Raw genomic sequence first — 23,550 nt, 5'->3', positions numbered from 1 at the left:
GGGACAGTTGTCTAAATGTACAGGGTAGAGGTGGGGACCTGGGCAGAGGAGGTGTTTAGTGGATCCTTACAGAGAATTAAAATTCCTTATAGCTCACTCATTGGAAAAGATCCTGATGCTGGGAGAGAGTGAAGGCAAAAGGAGAAGGGGGCGGCAGAGGATGAGATGGTTAGACAGCACCACCCACTCAATGGACACGAATGTGAGCAAACTTTGGAAGGTACTGAAGGACAGGGAAGCCTGGTGTACTGTGGTCCATGGGTTCACAAAAAGTCAGACATGACTTAGTGATTGAACAACAGAGAATTACAGATAGTCTCCCCATCACGAGCACCGCCTGCCCACCTTCTGTTGTTTGTGTGTCTGATTCTTGGGTCCCTCTGGGTTTGTGCAGCCTGTCTGCCTTGCACCCTGCAGTATGTTCTTTGCAAACTTGTTTGACTTCTTTGTACTCTACTAAGTCGTTTCTGCCCTTAGATATTGAGGTTTGTGATTATCGTGTCACATAATAGTGGATTTTTTGTTATTCTTATTTTTTCCTTTGCAAGTAAACAAATATTTTAAAAGTTGACTATAATGATTTCAGACTAGGAAAAGGGTAAGCGTGCTGTATCAAAGTCACGTGTCTTCATATGTGGAAGGATGACTTTGTATTTTAGGGAGAACGGGGGAAGGTACTACTTGTGTTCATTTTTAGTTACACAATGAAACGTTCTTGGCACTGTTGCTTTGTTCATTGGCACTTGTACCATAACTTTCTGTGTAGCTTTTGTGTAATGGTGTGTGTGCATTGCTTTTGCTACTATCATCCTCAAGGTTAAGTTTGGCATTTGACTCTTTTATATCTGCTTGTGAGTTTCAGATGAAAAGACTTTGAAACTTTGAGCTTAAATAGGAGTCTGTTCTTTTGATTTTTTTATTGTTAAATTTATGTGGATTGAAATTCTAAACTGAGGTATTAACCATCGTATTTATCATAAAAAAGGTAAATCTCTTTCCACTGTTGCTGGACTTGTTAGTTGAATTGTTAGTTGCTACCTGGGTTAACTTTCCCAAAGGTAAAGATAGTTTTGGATTAAAACCAAGATCTTTACCTCAAATCATTTCTTTTCACTGCTACTCATCCTTGAAGTGAAAGACAGTTTAAACTTTTGCTGCCTTTACAAGCAGGGGGAGAAACATCTGGAGGAGCTATAGTCTTTCTTGTCACTGGCTATGCACTTGGAGTGCAGGTGTGTGTGGAAGAGGGCAGCAAGGATAGATTGTCACCATCTGGGCAACAGGGAGCACTTTGAGTGCTCTAGAGAGAAAAGGTATACTTATCTGGAGGCTGTGGCTATGGGAGAGGATTTGTGTTGCTGGCATGGGCTTCCCTGGTGGCTCACATGGCTTGATCTCTGTGTTGGGAAGATCCCCTGGAGAAGGGAATAGCAACCCTCTCTAGTATTCTTGCCTGGAGAATCCCATGAACAGCAGAGCCTGGTGGGCTATAGTCCATGGGGTTGCAAAGAGTCGGACATGACTTAGGGCCCCATGTCCAATGCTCACTGAATTTCCCATAATTCTGGGAGATATAGCAGTACTATTGGGCTGTGCTTATGCTCCAGGAAGGGTTAAAATGCCATCCCTAGGCTGCCTGGGAACCCAGTCATCACTTATGGGTGTGTGTGTTTAAAATAATGGAAACTGTGTTCTGAATTCCATACAACCAACCTGTAAAAGGACTTGAGTGATGCACTGTTTTTCTAGAACAGAGTTGTAGTAGTTTGTAACAAAGTGACACAAACGGGTTGGCTTAAATTGACAGAAACCTATTCTCAGAGCTCTGAAGGCCAGAAATTCAAAGTCAAGGTGTCACCAGGACCTGCCCACCCCGAAGCTTTGGGGAAGGGTGCTTCCTTGCCTCTTCTAGCTCTGGGTAGCCTCGCTTACTTGTCAATGTAAGTCTATAGTCTCTGCCTCCACTTCACGTGGCTGTCTTCACCCTGTGTCTCTGTGCCTTTATATGGCATTTCTCTCTCTTTGCATGATCCTTCTCTTATACGGACACTAGTCTAATGTTGAATTAGGGCCCACGCTAATGACTTTAACTAACTTGATTGCATTCATAAAGACCCTATTTCCAAATAATGTCCATTCGTAAGTCTCCTTTTGAGACACGCAATGCAACCTGTAACACCAGTTTAATAACAGGAGTTGATGTTGGGCCTGCTCCAACAGACTAAGTCAGTCAAGCTTCCCAGAGAAAAGGAAAATATTTTTCTAAAGCATGTGATCTTAAAGAGTGGGCTAAACAACCGTAGTATCAAAAAGACCAATTGAAAAATGGTAAAGGACTTGAATAGACATTTCTCTAAAGAAAATAAACAAATGATCAGTATGCATGTGAAAAGATGCTCCACATCATGAGTCATTAGGCAAATACAATTCAGAGCCACGATGATATATCACTTCATACACAATAGGATGGCTGTTATATCTTAAAAAAAATAAAAAGAACAAAGGAATATGTTTTGGTGAAAATGTAAAGTAAATTGGAACTCTGGTACAGCCCCCAGAATTCGGTTCTCCTGGTCACTGTAGGGCTGCCCTGGAGTGGGGGGTCCTGTGATCCCCACAGGCCAGCTCACTCCCAGAAGACAGTGGGCAGAGCTCAGCCAAGCCTGCCCCATCTACTTGTCCCCATTTTTCCAGGCAGATATAGTACCGTCCATCCTCAGGGCAGGATAAAGGTAAAGGTCAGATTGACACGGAGGATAGACTGAGCTTCCATGTGCAGGGAACAGATTCTCCTCCAGCCTCTCTGCTTCTGGGTCTCTTCACACATTGTACTTAGAATCTAACCCATGGTTAACCAGGGCCTTGCTCATACCCTCAAGGGACTGCTCCCCAGTGAAACCTTTCTCCTTTTGGGTATTTTTCTAGCACATCTGGGCAGAGAGTTTGGAGGCTCTGATGCTTGCATTAATTACATTGACTCTGGCCACTCTGTGCCTGGGGCTTAATTTTACTTTCCTCTTTCTAATCTCAGATGGTATAAAGCCATGTTGTCCCACAAATTACAGTGAGTTCCCATGACAGAGTTAAATTGCCAATAACATGTGTGTGTGTATATGTGTGCTTAGTCATATCTGACTCTTTGTGACCCCATGGACTATAGCCCACTAGGCTCCCCTTTCCATGGGATTTCTCAGGCAGGAATACTGGAGTAGGTTGTCATGCCCTCCTCCAGGGGATCTTCCTGACCCAGAGATTGAACCCACGTCTCTTGTGTCTCCTACATCGCAGGCAAATTATTTACCCCTGGGCCACCTGGGAAGGCTGCCAATAATATAGTGACGATGCCTAAATTTGATTATAAACCTCTACCACTGTCATGATTCTAGGGGAAAGTTAATTGTAGAATTGCCTAACTTTGCAAGTTAAAGTTGAAATATGTTACAGAAGTGAAAGTTCAAAGTCAAATTTTCATGGCCCTTTCATATATTCATTAACTCAACAGTTTATTGAAAATCCACTTTGTGTACTCTTCCAAGTACTGGGGATATTTTGGTGAATAAACCAGACCCAAGGGAGAAGAAATCCTGTCCTTATGGACCTTACTTTCTGGAGACTTTGAATTAAAAGACCAGAATTCAGTTTCATTAAATATCCTTACCAGTATCTGGGGCTTCCTAGGCGGCTCTAGTGGTCCAGAACCCGCCTGCCAATGCTGGAGACACAGATTCAATCCCTGGGTCAGGAAGATCCCCCGGAGGAGGGCATGGCAACCCACTCCAGGGTTCTTTCCTGGAGAATCCCACGGACAGAGGAGCCTGGTGGGCTACAGTCCATGGGGTCGCAAAGAGTCAGACACAACTGAAGTAACTTAGCACACGAGTATCTTACTCAGGTTCTGTCAGGCTAAAGAGGTCTCAGAATCTAGATGGACTTCATGTTCTTCCAGAAAACACGGGCTGAGTTCTTCGTAGTCAGGGCTGTCATTACTGCCGAGTTGTTAGTTCAGCAGCCAGAGTGTGAAGGACACACAGGTGACCCCGGTATCATCTTGTCCCTTTTCCCCCTTCCCAAACTACCACATATTGAAAACAACCCAATAGCCTAACCCTAAAATAGTAATACAGGGAAAGTTTATCTGAGCTGTAGTTTCTAAAATGGTTTTTAGTGTTTCTGAAGGTCACTGCTCTGCACTAGGAAAGCCCCCACCTATGACACACCTTAACCCTCTCTTTTAAGCAAACATTTTCATGTTTGTGCTGCTAACAGCTTATTGCTTATGCCTCTTTTCTGGATTTCTTAAATATAAGAAACCTGAGTCTTATGGAGGATTTACTTCTTAGTATTTAATTATCCAGTCAAGGAGGAATTGGAAACACTTTGGGGTGTGTATGTGTGTTGGGGGGCTGGTGGTGTGATTCTTGAAACTTCTGAAATCCCACATGGATTCCTGTTCACCAAAGCCCATCCACATTCCCACATTGTCTCGGAATGTGTTTGTTTGTTGTTCAATGGCTAAATCATGTCCGACTCTATGTGACCCCAAGGACTGAAGCATTCCAGGCTCCCCTGTTCTACACCATCTCCTTGTGATTGTTCATACTCATATCCATCGAGTCGGTGATGCCATCCAACCATCTCATCCTCTCTTGTCCCCTTCTCCTCCTGCCCTCCGTGTTTCCTGGCATCAGGGTCTTTCCCAGTGAGCCGGCTGTTTGAATCATGTGGCCAAAGTATTGGAGCTTCAGCATCAGTCTTTCCAGTGAATATTCAGGGTTGATTTCCTTTAGAATTAATTGACTGGTTAGAATGGAATTGGGGGTGACTTGTCTAGCGCCACCTGCCAGATCTGTTGCTAACAGTTGAAAGCCAGAAACATTCTCGTTTTCCATGGGGCGCACAGGAATCTTCTGCTTTGCTGTCATGAGCGAGGCATGTATTCTGTAGACCACCAATGTCTGAAAGGGCCGTCACGACTCTCTTCCCTACAGTTGTAGTTGAGCCTCACCCGAGCTTCCCGCCAGCTGTCTAGTGGGTCTGTTGGAGCCTCTGCTTTCGCCCACGTCTGCCAGGCCCGGTTCGAGGTCCAGCTGGGTGCCCCGCACAGAGAGGCTGCCTGCGAACAGCCTGTCCTCAGGCTTCCACCCAAGTGGCTTTGTTTCAGACAGGGGTCCCTGGCCCGGTTCTCTTCAAGTTGCAGACTTGTGCAGCCTCCTTCCGTGGAGACAGCCACTCTCCCATGGACCCAGCTCCTGTGAGCTGCAGCTGTTCACTCAGGTCAGAAGAATGTACAGTTTTAGGCTTAAAGCCTCTCGCCCAGTCTGTGTTATTTAAAACCAACCTTCCAGCTGAAAAAGTGAGCTGGATTACAAGATTGTTGTTGTTGTGTTACTCACTCAGTCCTGTCCAGCTGATGAACTGTAACCCACCAGGCTCCCTTGTCCATGGAGTTTTCCAGATGATAATACTGGAGTGGGTTGCCATTGGATTACAGGATAGGCAGTGCCTTGAGCCTAAGCACCTTCCACTTTGGCCAGGGCAGGAGCCCCAGTTTCCCCACATGGGTTTTACCCCCGCACACTTTACCCCTTCTTAATTTCTGATGGTTTGTTGCCTAGTGTGACATATTTACAGTTTTGAGAGGGCTAAATAAATAATACCTTGTTTTTTGAGACGGCTGTTCAGACTGGCTGAGCTGATGGTTACAGTATAGACGCTCTCCTGCAGTGGTTTGTGAAAAAGCACATTCCAAAGCCCCACGAGCTTCCTTGGGTTGCCGCAGCCGCTGCAGCCCTTCCTGGGGGATTCTGTCGCTGCCCCCTCACCCCGACCTCCCGCCACCCCATCCAGCAACCGGGGGCCCGGCTTCCTGGGCTATGCTCCAAAGCGTGGCCAGCACGTGGTCAGGGTTAGCTGCTGATTCTTGGATACGCTCCTCCTTCCTCTCTCTGGTTATGAACCATCTGAGAAATAGGAAAGAGAGTAAGATGGCTAGATGATTACAGGTGAATTACAATTTTAGGTGTCCCTCCACTGTAGGGACAGGGGAACAGAATAGAGCTTGTGTTCTCTATGGGCAACGGGGCTGAGACTAGGGTGAAGAGAGTGAGGCCAGAAAAACCTCGGTGATCAAGATAAATATTTAATGCGCTATTTTAAAATATCAGAATGTTAAGAAAAAAAGCATAAACAAAATCTCAAAATTTAAAATGAAGATGGGGTCAGCATTACTGACTTTTTCCTCGCCTCAGGCTCCAGTGGGGACTGTTACTGAGTCTGTCTTAAATTTAGTGCCCGAGGCAAATGCCCCCCTATCATTACTAGTCCTCACCCAGCTGGTTCTTCTGAATTTGTGGAATCCAGTCACATTCCTGCTTCTGGATGGAATGAGTAAAAGCACAGAAGAGGGGCAGGAATGTTGCATTAACTGAACTCCCTCCATGTGAAAGGAATAAACTCAAGTAGGATTTAGAAGCAACATAAACTCTGACTATAAAAAATTTTTCCAGTTATTTTCTATAGAGGGCATATTAGCTGTCTGAGCTGCTAGTTCACTTCAGTAGTGTCTGGCCCTTTGCGACCCTATGGACTGTAGCCCCAAGACTCCTCTGTCCATGTGATTCTCCAGGCAAGAATACTGGAGTGGGTTGCCATTCCCTCCTCCAGTGGATCTTCCCAACCCAGGGATTGAACATGCGTCTCCTGCATTGGCAGGCAGGTTCTTTACCACTGGTGCCATCTGGGAAGCTGAGAGGAAAGAGCAAAAGCATAAATTAAGGGTTCAAAAGTAGGAAATGTCTGTTTTGGAGAACAAACTATAAAGTTGGATGTGAGGCTAACTGCTTCTGACCAACGAGTTCCTGTATTGATCCGATTGACTCGGTGGGCAGTCTTTGCTCAGCGCACTCTGCTACATCCCTGCTACTCCAAGGATGGTCCATGGCCCAGAAGTTTCAGCATCACTAGGGAAATGAATACAAAATGCAGACTCTCAGGCCTCACCAGTGATCTACTGACTCAGTCTGCTTTTTTTTACAAGCAGCCCAGTTGATTTGTATCTCTTTTCTAAATTATTGAAAGTTCAGTTTTGTTGTGGAACATCTACTGTTTTCATTTTTTAAAAAAACTTTTTATTTTGTACTTGAGTATAGCTGATCAACAAAGAATGTTGTGAGAGCTGCAGGTGGTCAGTCCTGTGAAGGGACTTAGTCACACGTGCTGCATGTATTCATTCTCCCCAAGAGATTCCCAGGAAGTGGCAGAGAATTTGCCAGCGATGCAGGAGAAACCAGAGAAGCTGATTTGATCCTTGGGTGGGGAAGATCCCCTGGAGGAGGAAATGGCAACCCACTCCAGTATTCTTGCCTGGAGAATCCCATGAACAGAGGAGCCTGGCGGGCTATAGTCCACAGGGTCATAGATTCAAACACGACTGAGTGTGCGCGTGCACACACTTTCTCCCACAAACTCCCCTCTCATCCAGGCAGCCACATAACATTGAGCAGAGTTCCCTGTGCTATGCAGTAGGTTGTTGGTTATCCATTTTAAATATAACAGCGTGTATGTGTCTGTCCCAAACTCCCTAACTAACCCTTCCCCCTATGCGTCTTCCCTGGCAACCATAAGTTCATTAAGTCTGTAAGTCTCTGTTTTGTAAGTAAGTTCATTTGTATCTTTCACGTATAAGGGATGTCATCCGATATTTCTCCTTCTCTGTCTGACTTACTTCACTCAGTATGATACACTCTAGGTTCATCCATGTTGCTGCAAATGGCATTATTTCATTATTTTGAATCATAGCTTTCATTTTTAAATTGACTAAACCAACTCTAGATTCCTTCTGGAGAAGGAAGAAAAGCCATTCCTTTAAATGGCTTCACTGAAAACTGTTATGCTCTTACAAAACCAGCAAGTAGTAGGTATGTTGGTACTTGATTCCTGGATGTAAAGATGTTCTTTACTAAACTCAGGGCTTGAATGCATGTGTCTTTTTTTCTTTTTGTTTACCGTAAGTTGAACATTAGGTAATACTTTGGGTTTTAAAGCTCAGAGAACTGAACTACAGTTGTAATTAGTGAGTTCTTAAAAAGTTGACTGACACAATTTTATGATTTAAAGCTGTAAATTATAGCCATATTTGTATTAAACAACTGGTATGCTGTGTGTTAACATAAATAAGTAGTAAAGTTCTTTATGGCTACAAAGCAATGTGACTTGTGGGAACATAGTATTTCATAATTATATGGGATTCAAGTTTAGCCATATTAAGTTCAAACTATTGGATTCGATATTGCAGAGTCATTGGAAAACGTAGAAGATACCTAGCGATGTGTTAGCCTCTTCTGGGTTTATAGTTCAGTTGACAAATAAAACATATAACTATTGTGTAATCTAACAGTAAACTGCCATTAGTAACTAATTTGGTCCAGCCTTGTAGTTTATTTCTTAGAAGTGGTTTCATCATTTGTAAAATGAGGAAATTTGAATTGAATCTCTAAAATGTCCTCCAGTATTAATGATAATGAATTCAACTCTATGATAATGAATTTTTATCTTTGGGGAACTAATAGCCATTTTTCTTAAGCTAAGATTTAGAGAGCAACCTTATTTTTTTTCTAAAGATGCTGAAATTGCTCACATCTTGTACCAGTGGTACTTTTCATTGAACGTTTCTTTTACGACATATCTATCAATATTTGACCTTACAGATAATTATAGAAATTGCCCCGTGCTGAGATTCATGGGGTCGCAAAGAGTTGGACACAATTGAGCGACTGAACTGAACTGAATCTTTTTTTCAAGAGGAGCTCCCCTATTATATTCCCAAATCTTAATAAGTAGAGAATTTGTTCTCTCTCATCCAAATTGTTCTCGGAAAAAGATCTCCCTATTTTCCCAGATGGCTCTCTTAGAAAGGAGAGCAAAGTTTAATCATTCTACTTTGTTCTGATAGCTAATGCTACTGAAAGACAGCTTGGGAAATTAACTGTTTGGGTGAGAATGATTTAGTCCAACCTTTTCTCTCTCTGTTTTTTTAAGCATCTTTAATTTTGCCTTAGTTAAAAAAAAAAAAGTTCCCAAGGTAGTAACTTTAAAGGCTTTACAAATCACATTGTAATCATAGAAATATAAAGACATTTCTTCATGTGTCAGGTGAGATTAAGGCAAAGAACATGAGATTAGGTCCAAGAATGAGTTCTATGTGATAGAAATTTAGGTACTATTTTTTTTTTTTTTAAGATTTACTTTTGTTTGTTTTATTTTTGGCTGTGCTGGGTCTTCATCGCTATGCACAGGCTTTCTCTAGATGGAGCGAGTGGGGCTACTCTCTTGCTGCAGAGCACAAGCTCTAGGGTGTGCAGGCTTCCTCTGTTGTGGCTCCCGGACTCTAGGGCTTGGGCTCTGGGGTTGTGGTGCCGGGGCTTAGCTGCTGCCTCGAGGCATGTAGAGTCTTCCCAGACCAGGGATTGAACCTGTGTCACCTGCTTTGACAGGCGATTCTTTAACCACTGGACCATCAGTGAAGTCCTATTCTTTTTTAAGTTGAAGTATAATTGTTTTCCAATGTTGTGTTTCTGCTGTATGTCAAAGTGAATCAGATACAAGTATGAGTATATCCCCTCCCTTTTGAGCCTCTCTCCTGCACCTGTGCCCCATCCCACCCCTCTAGGTCATCACAGAGCTGGGCTCCGTGTGCTCTGCAGCAGCTTCCCACCAGCTGTCTGTTTCACACATGGTAGTGGGTATATGTCAGTGCTGCTCTTAAGGCAGGAAGGGAATGAAACTGGCCATAATACATAATACAAGGCTAACCTTTTTTTTTTTTTTACAAAATTCCTGAGGGAAGGCTGGTCAACTTTCTCCTGCCCAGGGCTCTATCTCTGTAGTGATGATGTCTTGAAGCTATTTTTTTCTTCAGTGAATGTTGAGGTTAATCTTCCAACTAACCCTGAAGCTGATAAGCTTACTGCAGAATTCATGTGGTATTCACATCTCTGTACCTCTAATTCTTTACTCTTATCTGCTCTTATCTATTCTTATCTAAAAGTAGGAAACCTGAAGTGAAGTAAAGTTGCTCATTGACTCTTTGCGACCCCATGGACTGTAGCCTACCAGGCTCCTCTGTCCATGGAATTTTCCAGGCAAGAATACTGGAGTGGGTTGCCATTTCCTTATCCAGGGGATCTTCCCATCCCAGGGATCGAACCCAGTTCTCCTGCATTATAGGCAGGTGCTTTTACCATCTGAGCCACCAGGGAAGTCTAAAGTAGGAAAGACTTCAGTAAATTGATTTCTTACCAAAAGTTTCCTAAAGTATTTCTTCTGAATCCATTTCTTTGTGGCTTCTTTCTTAGGGAGGTGGGGTGGGTTGGATTTTTTTCCTCACTGCATGCCTTCCGGGATCTTAGCTCCTCGACCAGGAATTGAACCCAGAGCCATAGCAGTCCTAACCACTGTACAGCCAGGGAACTCCCTGTGGTATTTATTTATTTGATAGCTTTGTTCACTGAGTTTGAGATTTTTTTTTTTTGTATCTGTGAATTCAAAAAATCATAAACCCAAGTGTGCTGAACAGTCATGTGAGAATTGATGGGTTCTTTATTTTCCTATTAGTCTTTGTAATCTACTGACTTATAAATCTAAAAAATTTAATCTTACCTTTAGTGGAATTTCACAACTGTTAGAAATATTTTTGTATTCCAGTAACATGGGAAAATTTTGGGGAGACAATGGTGAGCAAAACGCACAAGCTTTAAAAGAAAACTCAGGTTACATATGCATATTAATATGTATGTTATTAATAATCTGCCTTTTTTTTTTTAATGATTTGACAGACTATATCAAGAGCCTTAAAAAGTCACATCCTTTGACTCAGTGATGCTGTTGTTTTCAGGAAGTTTTTCCAAAGGAAGCAATAACAGGTAGTCAAAGATGGCAAAAATATTTCAGTTCAGTTCAGTCACTCAGTTGTGTCTGGCTCTTTGCAACCCCATGGACCGCAGCACCCCCAGCCTCCTTGTCCATCACCAACTCCTGATGTTTACTCAAATTCATGTCCATTGAGTCGTGATGCCATCCAAACTCATGTCCATTGAGATGGTGATGCCTTCCAACCATCTCATCCTCTGTCATCCGCTTCTCCTCCTGCCTTCAGTCTTTCCCAGCATCAGGGTCTTTTCTAATGAGTCAGTTCTTCCCATCAGGTAGCCAAAGTATTGGAGTTTCAGCTTCAGCATTAGTCCTTCCAATGAATATTCAGGACTGATTTCCTTTAGGATTGACTGGTTGGATCTCCTTGCAGTCCAAGGGACTCTCGAGAGTCTTCTCCAACACCACAGTTCAAAACATCAATTCTTTGGCTCTTGGCTTTCTTTATGGTTCAACTCTCACATCCATACATGATACTGGAAAAACCATAGCTTTGATTAGATGGATCTTTGTTGGCAAAGTAATATCTCTGCTTTTTAATAAGCTATCTAGGTTGGTCATAGCTTTCCTTCCAAGGAGCAAGGGTCTTTTAATTTCATGGCTGCAGTCATCATCTGCAGTGATTTTGGAGCCCCCCCAAAATAAAGTCTGTCACTGTTTCCACTGTTTCCCATCAATTCATGGCAAACAGATGGGGAAACAGTAACAAACAGTGGAAACAGCAAAAATATTTAGTCCAGTGCTATTTATAAGTAAATAATATTTAATAATAAAACTAGAAACAACATAAGCAGAGAATGACATGTAACTCGTGTTGTCCATTGGGGCTTCCCTGGTGGCTCAGTGGTAAAGAATCCGCCTGCCAATGCAGGAGATGTAGGTTCAGTCCCTGGATCTGGAAGATTCCCCTGGAGAAAGAAGTGGCTACCCAAGCCAGTATTCTCGCCTAGGAAATCCCATGGAAAGAGAAGCCTGGTGGGGCTATAGTCCATGGGGTCGGACACGACTTAGTGACTAAACAACAAAGTGGTGTAAATTATCCTCTGTACATTTATTTTAGAAATAATTTGAGATGTTTTTGACATACAAACCATTTTCTTTATTCTTTTGCAATTTTTAAATCATATTTTATATACTTTGGAAGAGGGAGCTCAGGAAGTGAAAGCTCCATCAGTTGACTTTAATGAATCTGTTTATACAGACAAATAACTTCTATGATTTGTGTTCAATTCTTCTGTTTCTAGCACTCCCAACTGCTTATACCAGGGTTTCTTAAATGAGTATTGGCCTTCATGGAAGCATAAAGGTGTAGCATATTTAGTGCTTTGTGAAATCACCGCCTCCCCCACTCCACACACAAAACTAAAATATGAATACACGGACTTCCCTTTTCATTTAGCTTGAACCTGTTTTATACTTGAGGATTAAAAATGTTAATTTGTGTTTCATAAAATCTTTTATTAAGGTGCTGCCCCCAAATTTATTATTTCAGTAATTTATTTTCTAACTAAGGAGTTACAGTGGGCAAAAAAGATATTTACATTTTCTATTAGTATAGAAAATTCTATTTTCTATAGAATTCTATTTCTATTTCTGTTAGTATATGAGTTATATAGCACTTATTTTGAGATCAGAGTCTCTTGGTTGCATGTGTTGGTATGCATGCACATGAGTGCTATTGAGATAAACATTGAGGCCTTTCTTCGTGCCCCCAGTAAAGGCTGGTTTCAGCATTCATGGCAGGAAACACAGAGCCCTGTTAGTGGAGATACTGATCGTTTCAGTTCTTCCCTTGTTCCTATTGTCCTGGTTGTATTTAGGTCACTGAAGTATGTTTGAATACAGAGGAAAGATTGAAAGTTAGAAAAATGAGATCTACTCTTAATTTACAATTTTCTAGGTTACAGAATGTCATTGTTTTCCCTGATGGATATTTTATTTCTTCAGAACAGCACCATGATACCCAATTGACAGTACCTACCAAGATGAGCAAGTCAGTTCAAATAAATGTCTATCTGTGTGACTTATTTGCAGTCTTAGCTTAAATATTTGGGCCTTTCTTAAGCACTTCAGTTTAGCCAAAAGCATAATAAGGTTTTAGTTATTTACAAAATCCTTGAATTTGAAAGCTTTCATGGGTTGTTTTTAACGGTTTTTTTTTTTTAAGTGTACAATTGAATTGTTTTAGGGTATTTACAGCCCTTTGCGACCATTACCACAGTCTTAACGTTTGTAGTTCATTACTTTGAAAAAGAAACACGCTCCAGTTAGCAGCCACTCCTGGTTCTTTTCCCTCCTGCCCCTTCTTAGCCCTAGAGGACCACCCATCTGCTTTCTATAGATTTGCCTATTCGGGACATGTCATGGAAATAGTGTCACATCATATGTAGTCTTTTGTTACTGGCTTCTTATACTTTGTAATTTTTGCTTATACTCTTCTTTTATTTATAATATTTGAAGTCTTAACGTTGATTCCATGTTGTAGCACGTACCAATCAATACTCCTTTCTCTTGCTGAAAAATATTTCATTGCATGGATATATAACATTTTGTTATCTGTTTACCAGTTAGTAGACCTGTGTCTTGCTTTCACTTTTGGGCTATTGTGAATAATGTTTCTATTGCAAATCATGTACTATTGTGTATAAATTTTTGGACCCAAGTTTTTCTTTTTAGTAGATATGTCAGAGTAGATTTGCTGTGTCACACAGTAACTCAGTTTAACATTTTTTGGTACTTCCAGTAGAATACCACTTTAACTATGAAGAATCAATGGCTTTTGTTTTTAATTTTGAAGTGCAGTATGTTTGAGATTCACACTGAAAGCAGGGGAAAGAGAAATGCTGGTGCCCTGAGTCTTCATCAATATTCAGCCTTTTTTTCTGTGCCTGCCTAGTCTATCTGGTAATCACCCTCCAAGGAGACAGTAGGGGGCCCTTCCAAAAGTGAAAAGGGCATTCTTTATAATTATGTTGGGACGATAAGCATAAATTGGGACCATCCTAGGCAAATTAGAACCAGTGGTCAACTCTGTCAACCAAAAAGAAAGAAAAGCTATTGTCAGATTTGGGCGTCCTTCTCTACTGCAGTGAGTTAGGGAGGGGACAGTTTTAACAGCATCTTGCCTCTGTCTTCCGTTTTGCCCATTTCCTCAAATGAAAGTGTGTTTGAAAAGAGGTTGAGTCTGTAGCTAATATCTTAATTACCTATGTCCTTAGTTGCAGGTTTTAAATGTAAAAATAAGGCAATTAAAATTAATCAAATAATGACTTGTTGATTTTTCTAATGTTCACTTGAATGTGAAACATTTTGTTTCTTCCAGGAAACAACAAACCATTTCAACTGCAAAGCATCTTAGACTGAGAAACTTTCAACTGTGCTGAAAAACCGAAGACAAATTTTCCTTCCCTCTCATTTGAAAGGAGTTAAAAAAGAAATAAAACGGCGGAGGTTTAAAGTTAATACTCAGGATGAATGATGATAATTCAGATGGCAAGACAGAAGATGAACTGCAATCCTTATTTATCTGTGATAAAAATGGAAACACATATGCATGCAAACAAAAATCACCACCTACCCAAAACGCTTCAACCAATAATGTGAGCTGGCATTGTGCCAACCCAGATGGCATGGTGGTTGATTATGAAACTGGCTCTGATGTGGACATTGGCGAAAATATTTCTTTAAACCCTCAGTGTGTTGAGGTACATGATCACCAAAAGTCCTCCAGTAACTTCATCAGTAAGGAGGCACTGGAGGCGCACACGGATCCCACGTGTCCATCTTTTGCACATGTTGTAAATGCAGCGGAACCCAAACATTTGCATAGCAGTTGTCATTCCCTAGGATCGTTGAACCAGAGTGTTGAGACATCTCTAACTTTTGTATGGAAAACTAACAGTGATGATTTGAACTGTACAGACAATCCTACTGCCTTGCTGCTCAACCAGACTTTTGACATAAAAGTGGATAACGTTAACGGTACCTTCGTAACACATGATACCACTGGAAAAAGTCAGTCTTTGCCTACCACTGCAAGCCTGCAGCCAAACAACACGAGAAGCATAAATACATCTTTATCCTGTTCCATTCTTCCATCTTCCCATTCTGATAAGATCCATGTGAGAGAAACAAGTTGTGATCGAGAGAGCTTTGAAAATTCTCAAGCTGCGGCATCACAGGCCCAGGACACAACTTACACAGTATTTTCTGACATGGTGATGCAAATTGATGTTGTTGTTCCAGATACTGAAAATCAGTGTCAGTGTTCTTCAGGAAAGGTTGCCAGTGAGTACCCAGATGGAGCACAGCAAAGACGAGGCACAGGAAAGGAGATACAAGCTCTAACACAAGTTTCTGATGGCATGGATGTTCCCAGTGGGTCTGTATTACAAGAGTTCTTTTGTCCATCTAAAGATGAACCAAATAGGGAGACACATTCACAGAGCTCATATGGGCAAAAGGAAATGGGCCAAAATGTAAGAGAAACAGTGTCCAATTGTCTTATAGATGATGAATGCCCTTTACTGGTGCCAGCTGTTAATAAAAGCAAAACCCAAGTGCTGGGCCCAAAACACCAAGTCACTGTGACTACAGACACACCAACTGCCTCCAATGAAAAGCATTTGGGAACCCAAAATCATACCATAGAACTGATACCGAATAGCCTGCCAGGACAAAAGGAAGCGCCAGTACTTGAGCTGACTTGGAATGCAGATGATATGGTCATCAGTACAGATAACAGAATTTGCATGTCCACGCCAGTCCTTGAACCTATGAATACAAGCTTTTCTGTCTCACCTGTTGAAGGTGTGGAGAAATGTAGCAAAGTGCCGACGAGTAATCGAGAGCTCCGATGTTTACCAAATTTGAAGGCGGCACCAATGATTGTGTCAAAACCTAACCTAGGAAAATCAACCACCAAAGCAAATAGCCCCCTAGGCAGCAAAATTAGAAAAACCAAAATTGTAAGTTACCCAAGACCAAACTTCAAGAACGTTAAAGCAAAAGTTATATCCAGACCTGTGTTGCAGCCCAAGGACCCTGCTCTATCAAAGGCTGCACCCAGACCTCAGTTAACTGGTGCCTCGTCTCCCTCATCAGTGTCTTCCTCAAGACAGTCAACAGGTTTAAGCAAAACAACAACATATGACTTGAATGCAGACCCCAAAGCAGAAATTCCAATTAACAAGACGCATAAGCAGCAATTTAATAAACTCATTACGAGCCAGGCTGTGCATGTTACAACTCATTCTAAAAATGCTTCACACAAGAAGCATCCAAGAACAACATCTGCCATGAAATCAAATCAGGAAGATGTTGACAAAGCAAGTTCTTCCAATCCAGCATATGAGACTGGGTCCGTGGCTGCGGTTTTTCAGATCAAAGATGAGCTCCCTGTGAAAATGGAAAGCACAGAAGGCTTGGAAGTGCCCTCTACTTCCCACATCGATAGGATTCGCCCTGAAAAGAAGGGTGAAGAAGAAAATGGGACACCAGTGGCAAAACAGGAGCTAAAAAAGGAAATCCTGAGCGAGACCTCTGACTTTGGTTCTCTGTTTTTGGTAAGTGAAATTTCTTCCTGCTTCAGAAGTGGTGGTGGAAACAGCGGGATGGATTAGCAATTGGTTCCCCTTTAATAGTGAATAAAATTGTTGAACTCTGTGTGCAGATTTGCCTTCAGGTATTGCGGTATTATTCATTAATTCTTAGTACATTTTAGGGTGTTCATTGGTTATATGCATATTTGAAAAAAAAATCTCAATTTCAGTATTTTATTTTGAGCATCAATATTCCTTTTAATAGTAAGCTGAAAGGACAAGTTACTTTAATGTTTTCATGTAATTAGTTGTTTGAAATTAGATATCTGGTTGGATTTTATATTTATTAAAAAAAAAAAAAACAACCATTTTTTATTAACTTTGAACTGTATCAGACCACAGTTGAGCAATGTCTCAGCAGTGCTGGTAAACAGAGTTAATATGAAAATAGCTCCTGGGCTGCTCTGAGGAAGCCACTCCGGGCAGTGGAGCCCCCTCTGGTGAACAGGAGGATTCGGGATGCTGCCTCTCATCAGCTAATGTGACTTCGGCCAAGTAGTATTTTGAGACACAGGGATGAAAGGATTGGGCTAGTAGCTGTCTGAGATCTCTTGCTGTCCTAACACATTGGCCCCTGATACTAAAGGAAAACCCACTGTATTTCATATGGTGAAAAGGCAATATGTTTTTATGGCACTTGGCAGATATTTGGGTGTTCGATTTAAACAGGAATTCATATGCAGTTCAAAGATTATTTTTCATTAAGCATGTGTATATATATTTACTTTAAACTTTTGATTTTATATTTGAGTATAGGTGGTTAACAATGTTGTGATAGTTTCAGGTGGACAGCAAAGGGACTCAGCCATAGACATTAAACATGTATTTAATTTTATGTAATTTTTGCCCAGAGCGTGAAGAAACTGGCTTTTGGAGTTATAGAAGCATTTCAGAGGCTAGTCTTGGGCTCTGTGTGTTTGTCCTTGGTCCTGTTTTTGACAGTGGGCACTGGCATACGTTTTCAGCCCATGTAGGGCTTTTTTTGGGCTTCTGTCTTGTGGGTCAAGAGTGGACGTGGGTGCCAGGTGCCAGGGAAGGAAGGCAGCTGTGAGTCATCTGTGTGAAGGACTCCCGTCTGAAGGAATGAAACATCTATGGCTTAAAGTGTTGAAAGGCTGTTGTGTTTTCAGGGCTTCCCTACTGGCTCAGATGGAAAAGGATCTGCATGCCAACACAGGAGACCACAGGTTTGATCCCTGGGTTGGGATGATGCCCTGGAGGAGGGCGTAGCAACCCACTCCAGCATTCTTGCCTGGAGAATCCCATGGACAGAGAAGCCTGGTGTGCTGCAGTTCATGGGGTCACAAAGAACCGGACATGACTAAGCATCTAACAATTTCACTTTTCAGGGTACGTCAGGAATTCTTAGGTTCTGCTAGAGAGAGTCTTGAGCTAGGTCAGCTTAGAGATGCTTTAGCTTTTATAATAAATCTTTTTAGAAAGAATGGCACACCACAGTGATCCCTGAACTACTGAGATTGTCCATTATTTCAAAACTCAGGTGTTTATTTTTTTAACTTCTTTTGAAGTCAAACTTAGGAAACTCATTGTATCCAATTTTTAATTTGATACTTTGCTAAATTAAATGATACACTGTTGTAATGTTAAGAAACAGTTTGCTATTTCTAGATACATATACATGAAAACAATAGAATTATTCCTCCTTGATTTATGGGAGACTTTTTAATTGTGCATTGATCACCAACTGCCTCCCAAATCCTAGCATAAAGTTTCTTTAAATAACATTTGCTTTGACTATAAATTGGTGGTGTAATTTTGAAATGAAAAGCTTTTCTGATCCGTGAATCAGGTAAGTCAGCATTTTATTTCCCACGTGCAGAAGGAAATCCTATTTTTCAGGGTGATGATGTGGTATAGAAATAAGGTGATAGAATCATCTGGATCCCAGTGTATCTTGGAGAAGAAGCACTTTTCATCTTAGAAATCTTGCAGTAGAATTTCCATATTTTTAGCACTGACATGTTTACTTACTGACAAATACTACAAACTCATTTCCCCCATGGTAATGTTTTATGCGCAGTTCTCTCCAATATCCCTGTTCACTGCTTACACATTTCTATGTGTCACAGGGCAGGAGCTGGCCAAACGGCCACTGGCCACAGGCTTTGTACTTACTATAGAGAGCTGAATGAATCAGCCTTTGCCTCATGCTGTAGGCAGACCCCTGTGTTTCTTGGTCACTTCGGCAGTACCTGAAGATTCTGGATCTGCCCTGGGTCCATGCTGAGACAGTGCTGGAGGGATATGCATTTTCTCTGTGCTCTGTTGGTTTTCAGCAGAATTAGTCCTTGAGTTTACCAAATCCTTAGGTTGCCTACAGCTTCACAGCTGTTTGAGTTGAGTGAGTGTCATTCGCTCAGTCATGTCTGACTCTGTGACCCCAAGGACTGTAGCCCACCAGGCTCCTCTGTCCATGGGATTCTCCAGGCAAGAATACTGGAGTGGATTGTCATTCCAGGAGATCTTCCCGACCCAGGGATCGGTCCCTGGACTCTTGCATTGCAGGCGTATTCTTTACTATCTCAGCCACAAGGGAAGCTGCTGCTGCTGCTACTGCTAAGTTGCTTCAGTCGTGTCCGACTCTGTGACCGCAGAGACGGCAGCCCACCAGGCTCCCCCGTCCCTGGGATTCTCCAGGCAAGAACACTGGAGTGGGTTGCTATTTCCTTCTCCATAGCAAGGGAAGCTAGTCAGGGCTTATCTGAAACTTCATAAAAGTTCTGTGTCAGAAGGAACTTGATTTTAATTTGATGCATTTGAGTGTAGCTATGCATTACAGAGGTTTTGTATTGGTGATAGTGTGTTTGATGAAAGGAATGGGGAATTATCTAAAAGCAAGGAAACACATATTTCTTCAGTGACTGTGCGAAACCCTCTGCTCTAGGCTCTTACGTATATTATGCCATTTAATTTTCCAGAATGTTCAGGTGCTTTATACATTATCATTTACTCTTTCCAGTAACAACAGGCAAGTTCTTGCTACAGTTTAAGGATTCATAGAGGTCACTTAAAACACAGAGACAGCCGGTAAGTTGTAAAAGCTGAGATTCAAACTCAGGTCTCCTGATCTGAATCCTGGCCCTTTCTGTTCCACACACTGGGCTTTCAGAATTTCAAGGAATGTTGACTCTAAAAGGCAGGGCAAATCTGATTTGTTAAAGATTTACTTTGTAAGTTGGTTAGAAGTTTGGGTTACTTTTTAAATGTTGTTCTCTGGGGAGATTACCTTAGCCAGTTTCACAATGGTGGGAGAAGATTTTTTGTCCTTTGCTTGCTTTTCTTGGCCAATTTTACGTTGCTTTCCAGTGTTCTCTTAGAGTATTGCCCTATGTAAGTTAGTTTTAAATTCACGTAGTGGATGTCATCAGCATGGACTTTATATCATTCTGTGGGAAATTATCTACTTCTGACTTACTAAGCAAGGGTCCTGCTGGGGAAAAGGCAGCGCAGAGGTTCATGGCACCGATTTTGGAAATCAACATGGTTTCACATGGTAGCTCCATCCATTCATTGGCAAAGAGGCATCAGGCAAGTTTCAGCCTCTGTGAGGCTCAATTTTTCTTTATATAATGGAAGAATATAAATCATGGCTTACAGTGTTGAAATTTGTTCTTGGAGTAAACCTCAGGCTCTCAGTTCCTGTGTGTACATTTATTGGGTGCCCACTGTGTGCTTTGGGGGGCTTCCCAAGTGGCTCAGTGGTAAAAGAATCTGCCTGCCAGTGCAGAAGACTTGGTTTCATCCCTGGGTTGGGAAGATCCCTGGGAGAAGGGAATGGCAACCCACTGCAGTATTCTTGCTGGGAAAATCCCATGGGCAGAGGAGCCTGGTGGGCTATGCAGTCCATGGAGTCGCAAAGGGCTGGACACAACTGAGCGGCCAACACGCACCGTGTGCTGTATATGGTGGTGATTGTTGGGATATAGAGATGGAAAGACCCAGCCCCTGGCCAAGCCTAGAGTCTAGTGCAGCGGGCATTAGAATGTAAAGAAAGATGGGCTGTCAGGCTCTCAGTTGGGGGTGTGTATGGCTGCTGTGCTGGTGGCGGTGATGGGGAGAGAGATCCAGGAAGGACGGCTTCTAGGGGGGAGAGCGCATGGATCACCAGCTGAAGCTTAAAGATCGAGGATGAGCTGCAAGGGTATTCTGGGTGGAAGGAATAACACGTGCCAAGATGAAGGCGCATTGTCACGCGGGGGTCACAGGGTAGTGAGGATGTCTGGAGCTGGGAGCGCAGAACCACGGGCGGTAAGGAACCAGTGAGGGGGAGGGCAGGACCACCACACCCCAGAGGCCTTTTATAGAAGAGCTGACTATCTAGGAGACCGAGGGAAGCCTCCTGGCCCAGTTTGGACTTTAGAAGAGATGGCCTGAGCAGTGGAGTGGGAGATGAATTGGAGGCGGGGGAGACCAGAACATGGTTCCAGGCATCCCAGAAATGAGGCAGCCTGTGCTCAGGCAGACCGACAGGGGCTACATCTGTCAGCATTTATGGCATTTAACATTAAACTAAGACGTTTCCAGAATATATATTCATTTGAAATAAAGTTAAATCCATTGTGTGTTAATGTAACATTTTAAAAACTAACCACATTTTCCAAAACAAAAATACTTAATGAGGAGACTGGCACTGTTCTACATTTTTGTAAATTTAATGTCTGACTTAATTGAAGATGGTTGGGTTATGCCTCTGTCTGCTGTGTTCTGTGTGTGTGGTTGGAATGGTGGTACAGAAACATACAGAAGTTAAGAAAGGAGACTTCTAGAGATAGCTTTCACTGTGTAGGTCAGGTGTCTGGGCACATGGTGGTGAATATGAGAAAAGCTAAGTTTTGAGATGGGTGGGTAAAATTCACCTGATTTTTAGAAACTGCTTCATGTTCTTCGGCTGTGAAATGGAGTATGGTGAAAGCATTCCTGAAGGGTTGTTAGGATCATGAATTGACACGTACATTTTGAACTTACTTTTCATTTTAAAAGGGCTGTATGTTGATTAGTAAAATCAACAATAATATGATTATTGTCAACATTATTGGGTCAAAGCACCTGAAGTATGCTAAGTGAGGCAGATGAAGAAAGAAATGAAGTATGTGGGGAACTCGGGAGAGAGTGCCGACTCAGACGTGAGGGCTTGGTGGTGGTTGAAAGAGTGGACAAGGTCATCTGGGGAGAGTATATGGTGAGAAAGTTTCCAGGGCCAAGTTTAGGACACTTGCGATGACCAGCATTTAAAGGCAGAGAAGAACAGAACCCAGAGAAGGAATAGCCAGACGAATAGAAGGGGATCCAGGAAAGAGCTCTGTGGGAGAAACCAATGGAAGATGGCATCATGGGGGCTGGAGACCGTGGAGAGGAAATCTAGGGAAAGGACTGAAAGCTATGAATTTAACTTGTGGTACCAGTCACCTTGGGCACAGTTTCCCTGATGGGACCCAAGGCAGATCATGGTGAGTCAAAGAGTAAACTATCAAGAGCGGAAATGTCTTCATAGTAAAAATGAAAAATATCCATCAGGCGTATCTGTTTAGACAGAGATTGTTTCTTTCCCATACCTACCACCATCAGGAAGTGGTGGTGTGGGAGTGGAAGGCGTGACCTGGCCTGACGTCTTCCCTCTTTTCCCCACAGGATTCCGCTTCCAAACCTGTAGGCATCTCAGGTGGGAAACCAGCTACGAAACCAGCTACGCCCAACCCCTCCATTCTGAGGAGAACACCTGGTCCGAAAGCCAGAGTGGGGCCTTCTGTTTCCTGTTTGAGGCGGAATAGTGACAGCAGAAATCTCACCTGCGATCGGGCCGTGTCTCCCCAGAGGATCAGGCGTGTGTCCAGTTCTGGTAAGAGTCAAATAATTCAGCTGTGCTTTAGAGCAGCTCATAAATGATTCAGATTTAAATCGGTCCCATCAGGAACCTGTCTCAGAGAGATGGGTTTTGGTTCTAGAATTCCAGTGCATTGTGTCACTAAAGCGTTTAATCTTTGGTGGTCCAGCATCTTGCACAGGGAAGGTGGAAAAAGAAGTCCAAGACACAGCTCTGATCCTTGAGCAATGCTGAAGTCTGGTTGGGGAGAGAGATGTGTATAAACTGACATAAAAGCTCTCCAGAAGCAGGCATGTCTCCATATCCAAGCAGGCCCTGGTCATACAGGAATCGTTTCACTTTCAGATGTTTTACAAACAGTGAAGTGCTTAATAATACTTGTGTGATACACTCCTTTCATCATGTGCCCTCATCAAAAAATGGAGAGACTAGTGTTTTTCTTGAATTTTACTGAAAGGTGTTTTATAAAATCTTCTAGGAGGAACGTCCCTGGTGGTCCAGTGGCTAAGACTCCACGCTCCCAATGCAGGGGGCCGGGGTTTGATCCCTGGTCAGGGAACTAGGTCCCACATGCCACAACGAAGACCAAACTCAGTCAAATAAATATGTTAAAAATCTTCGGGGATATGAAGGTGACGACAGAGTTACATTTTTCTAATACAAAGGTTGTTTATATTGGTTTGCATATTAGAAGTAGTGAAGGCAGATTTATAAAATTTGAGAGCTTCCAGAGCAGCTCTTAAATGTCTTTCTAAGTTTGGCTGAGGTTAGCATTTCTCTGTGTTACAAAATCAGAACAGGAAGTGGGGAAGGCAGCCCCTTTCAAAGAGATGAAGACAAAAAGCCTGCTGGCCATTCCAGTTGACTGAGAGCACTCTCCGCAGGGGTCGCCCCTCATTTTAGCAGGTATAGCACTGAGCAAATGAAAGGCATGTCAGATAGATTTAGAAGTGAGTTCCCTTATAAAAATAATGGCTGCTGTTGAATGGTCTAAGGGAGAAGGTGCCCCAAAGTTTCTGTGTCCTCCGATGTGAGAACATTCTGCAGAAACTTAACAAAACTAGTGAAATCCCCAGGGATCTCTTTACCTGTCTACACCTTAGGATTTTGAGGTTTTATTTTCCAATCCTATTATGAAGCTGTCGAGCTTCCTATTATGAAGCTGTTAAGTGAGAAGCTTAT

General features: G+C 42.4%; 1 protein-coding gene across 6 annotated transcripts in view; it reads left to right on the top strand.

Annotated features, from left to right (window-relative positions):
• Positions 1-23,550, top strand: part of MTUS1 (microtubule associated scaffold protein 1) — a 188,002-nt gene that overhangs the window by 48,493 nt on the left and 115,959 nt on the right. For 5 of the 6 annotated variants that reach the window (XM_055567285.1, XM_055567284.1, XM_055567288.1 and 2 more), the window contains exons 2-3: positions 14,249-16,490; positions 22,176-22,383. In XM_055567285.1, coding sequence (XP_055423260.1) covers positions 14,397-16,490; positions 22,176-22,383 — 2,302 coding nt within the window. In that variant the 5' untranslated portion in view covers positions 14,249-14,396. Of the gene's footprint in view, positions 1-10,832; positions 10,920-14,248; positions 16,491-22,175; positions 22,384-23,550 lie in introns of all 6 variants that reach the window. The other variant, XM_055567286.1, reaches the window with a different exon arrangement.

This window comes from Bubalus kerabau, chromosome 2 (genome assembly GCF_029407905.1).
Source record: "Bubalus kerabau isolate K-KA32 ecotype Philippines breed swamp buffalo chromosome 2, PCC_UOA_SB_1v2, whole genome shotgun sequence".
Taxonomy (NCBI): domain Eukaryota; kingdom Metazoa; phylum Chordata; class Mammalia; order Artiodactyla; family Bovidae; genus Bubalus; species Bubalus kerabau.
Note: the sequence above shows the minus strand (reverse complement) of the source record. Positions and strands in the feature narration are given on the sequence as shown.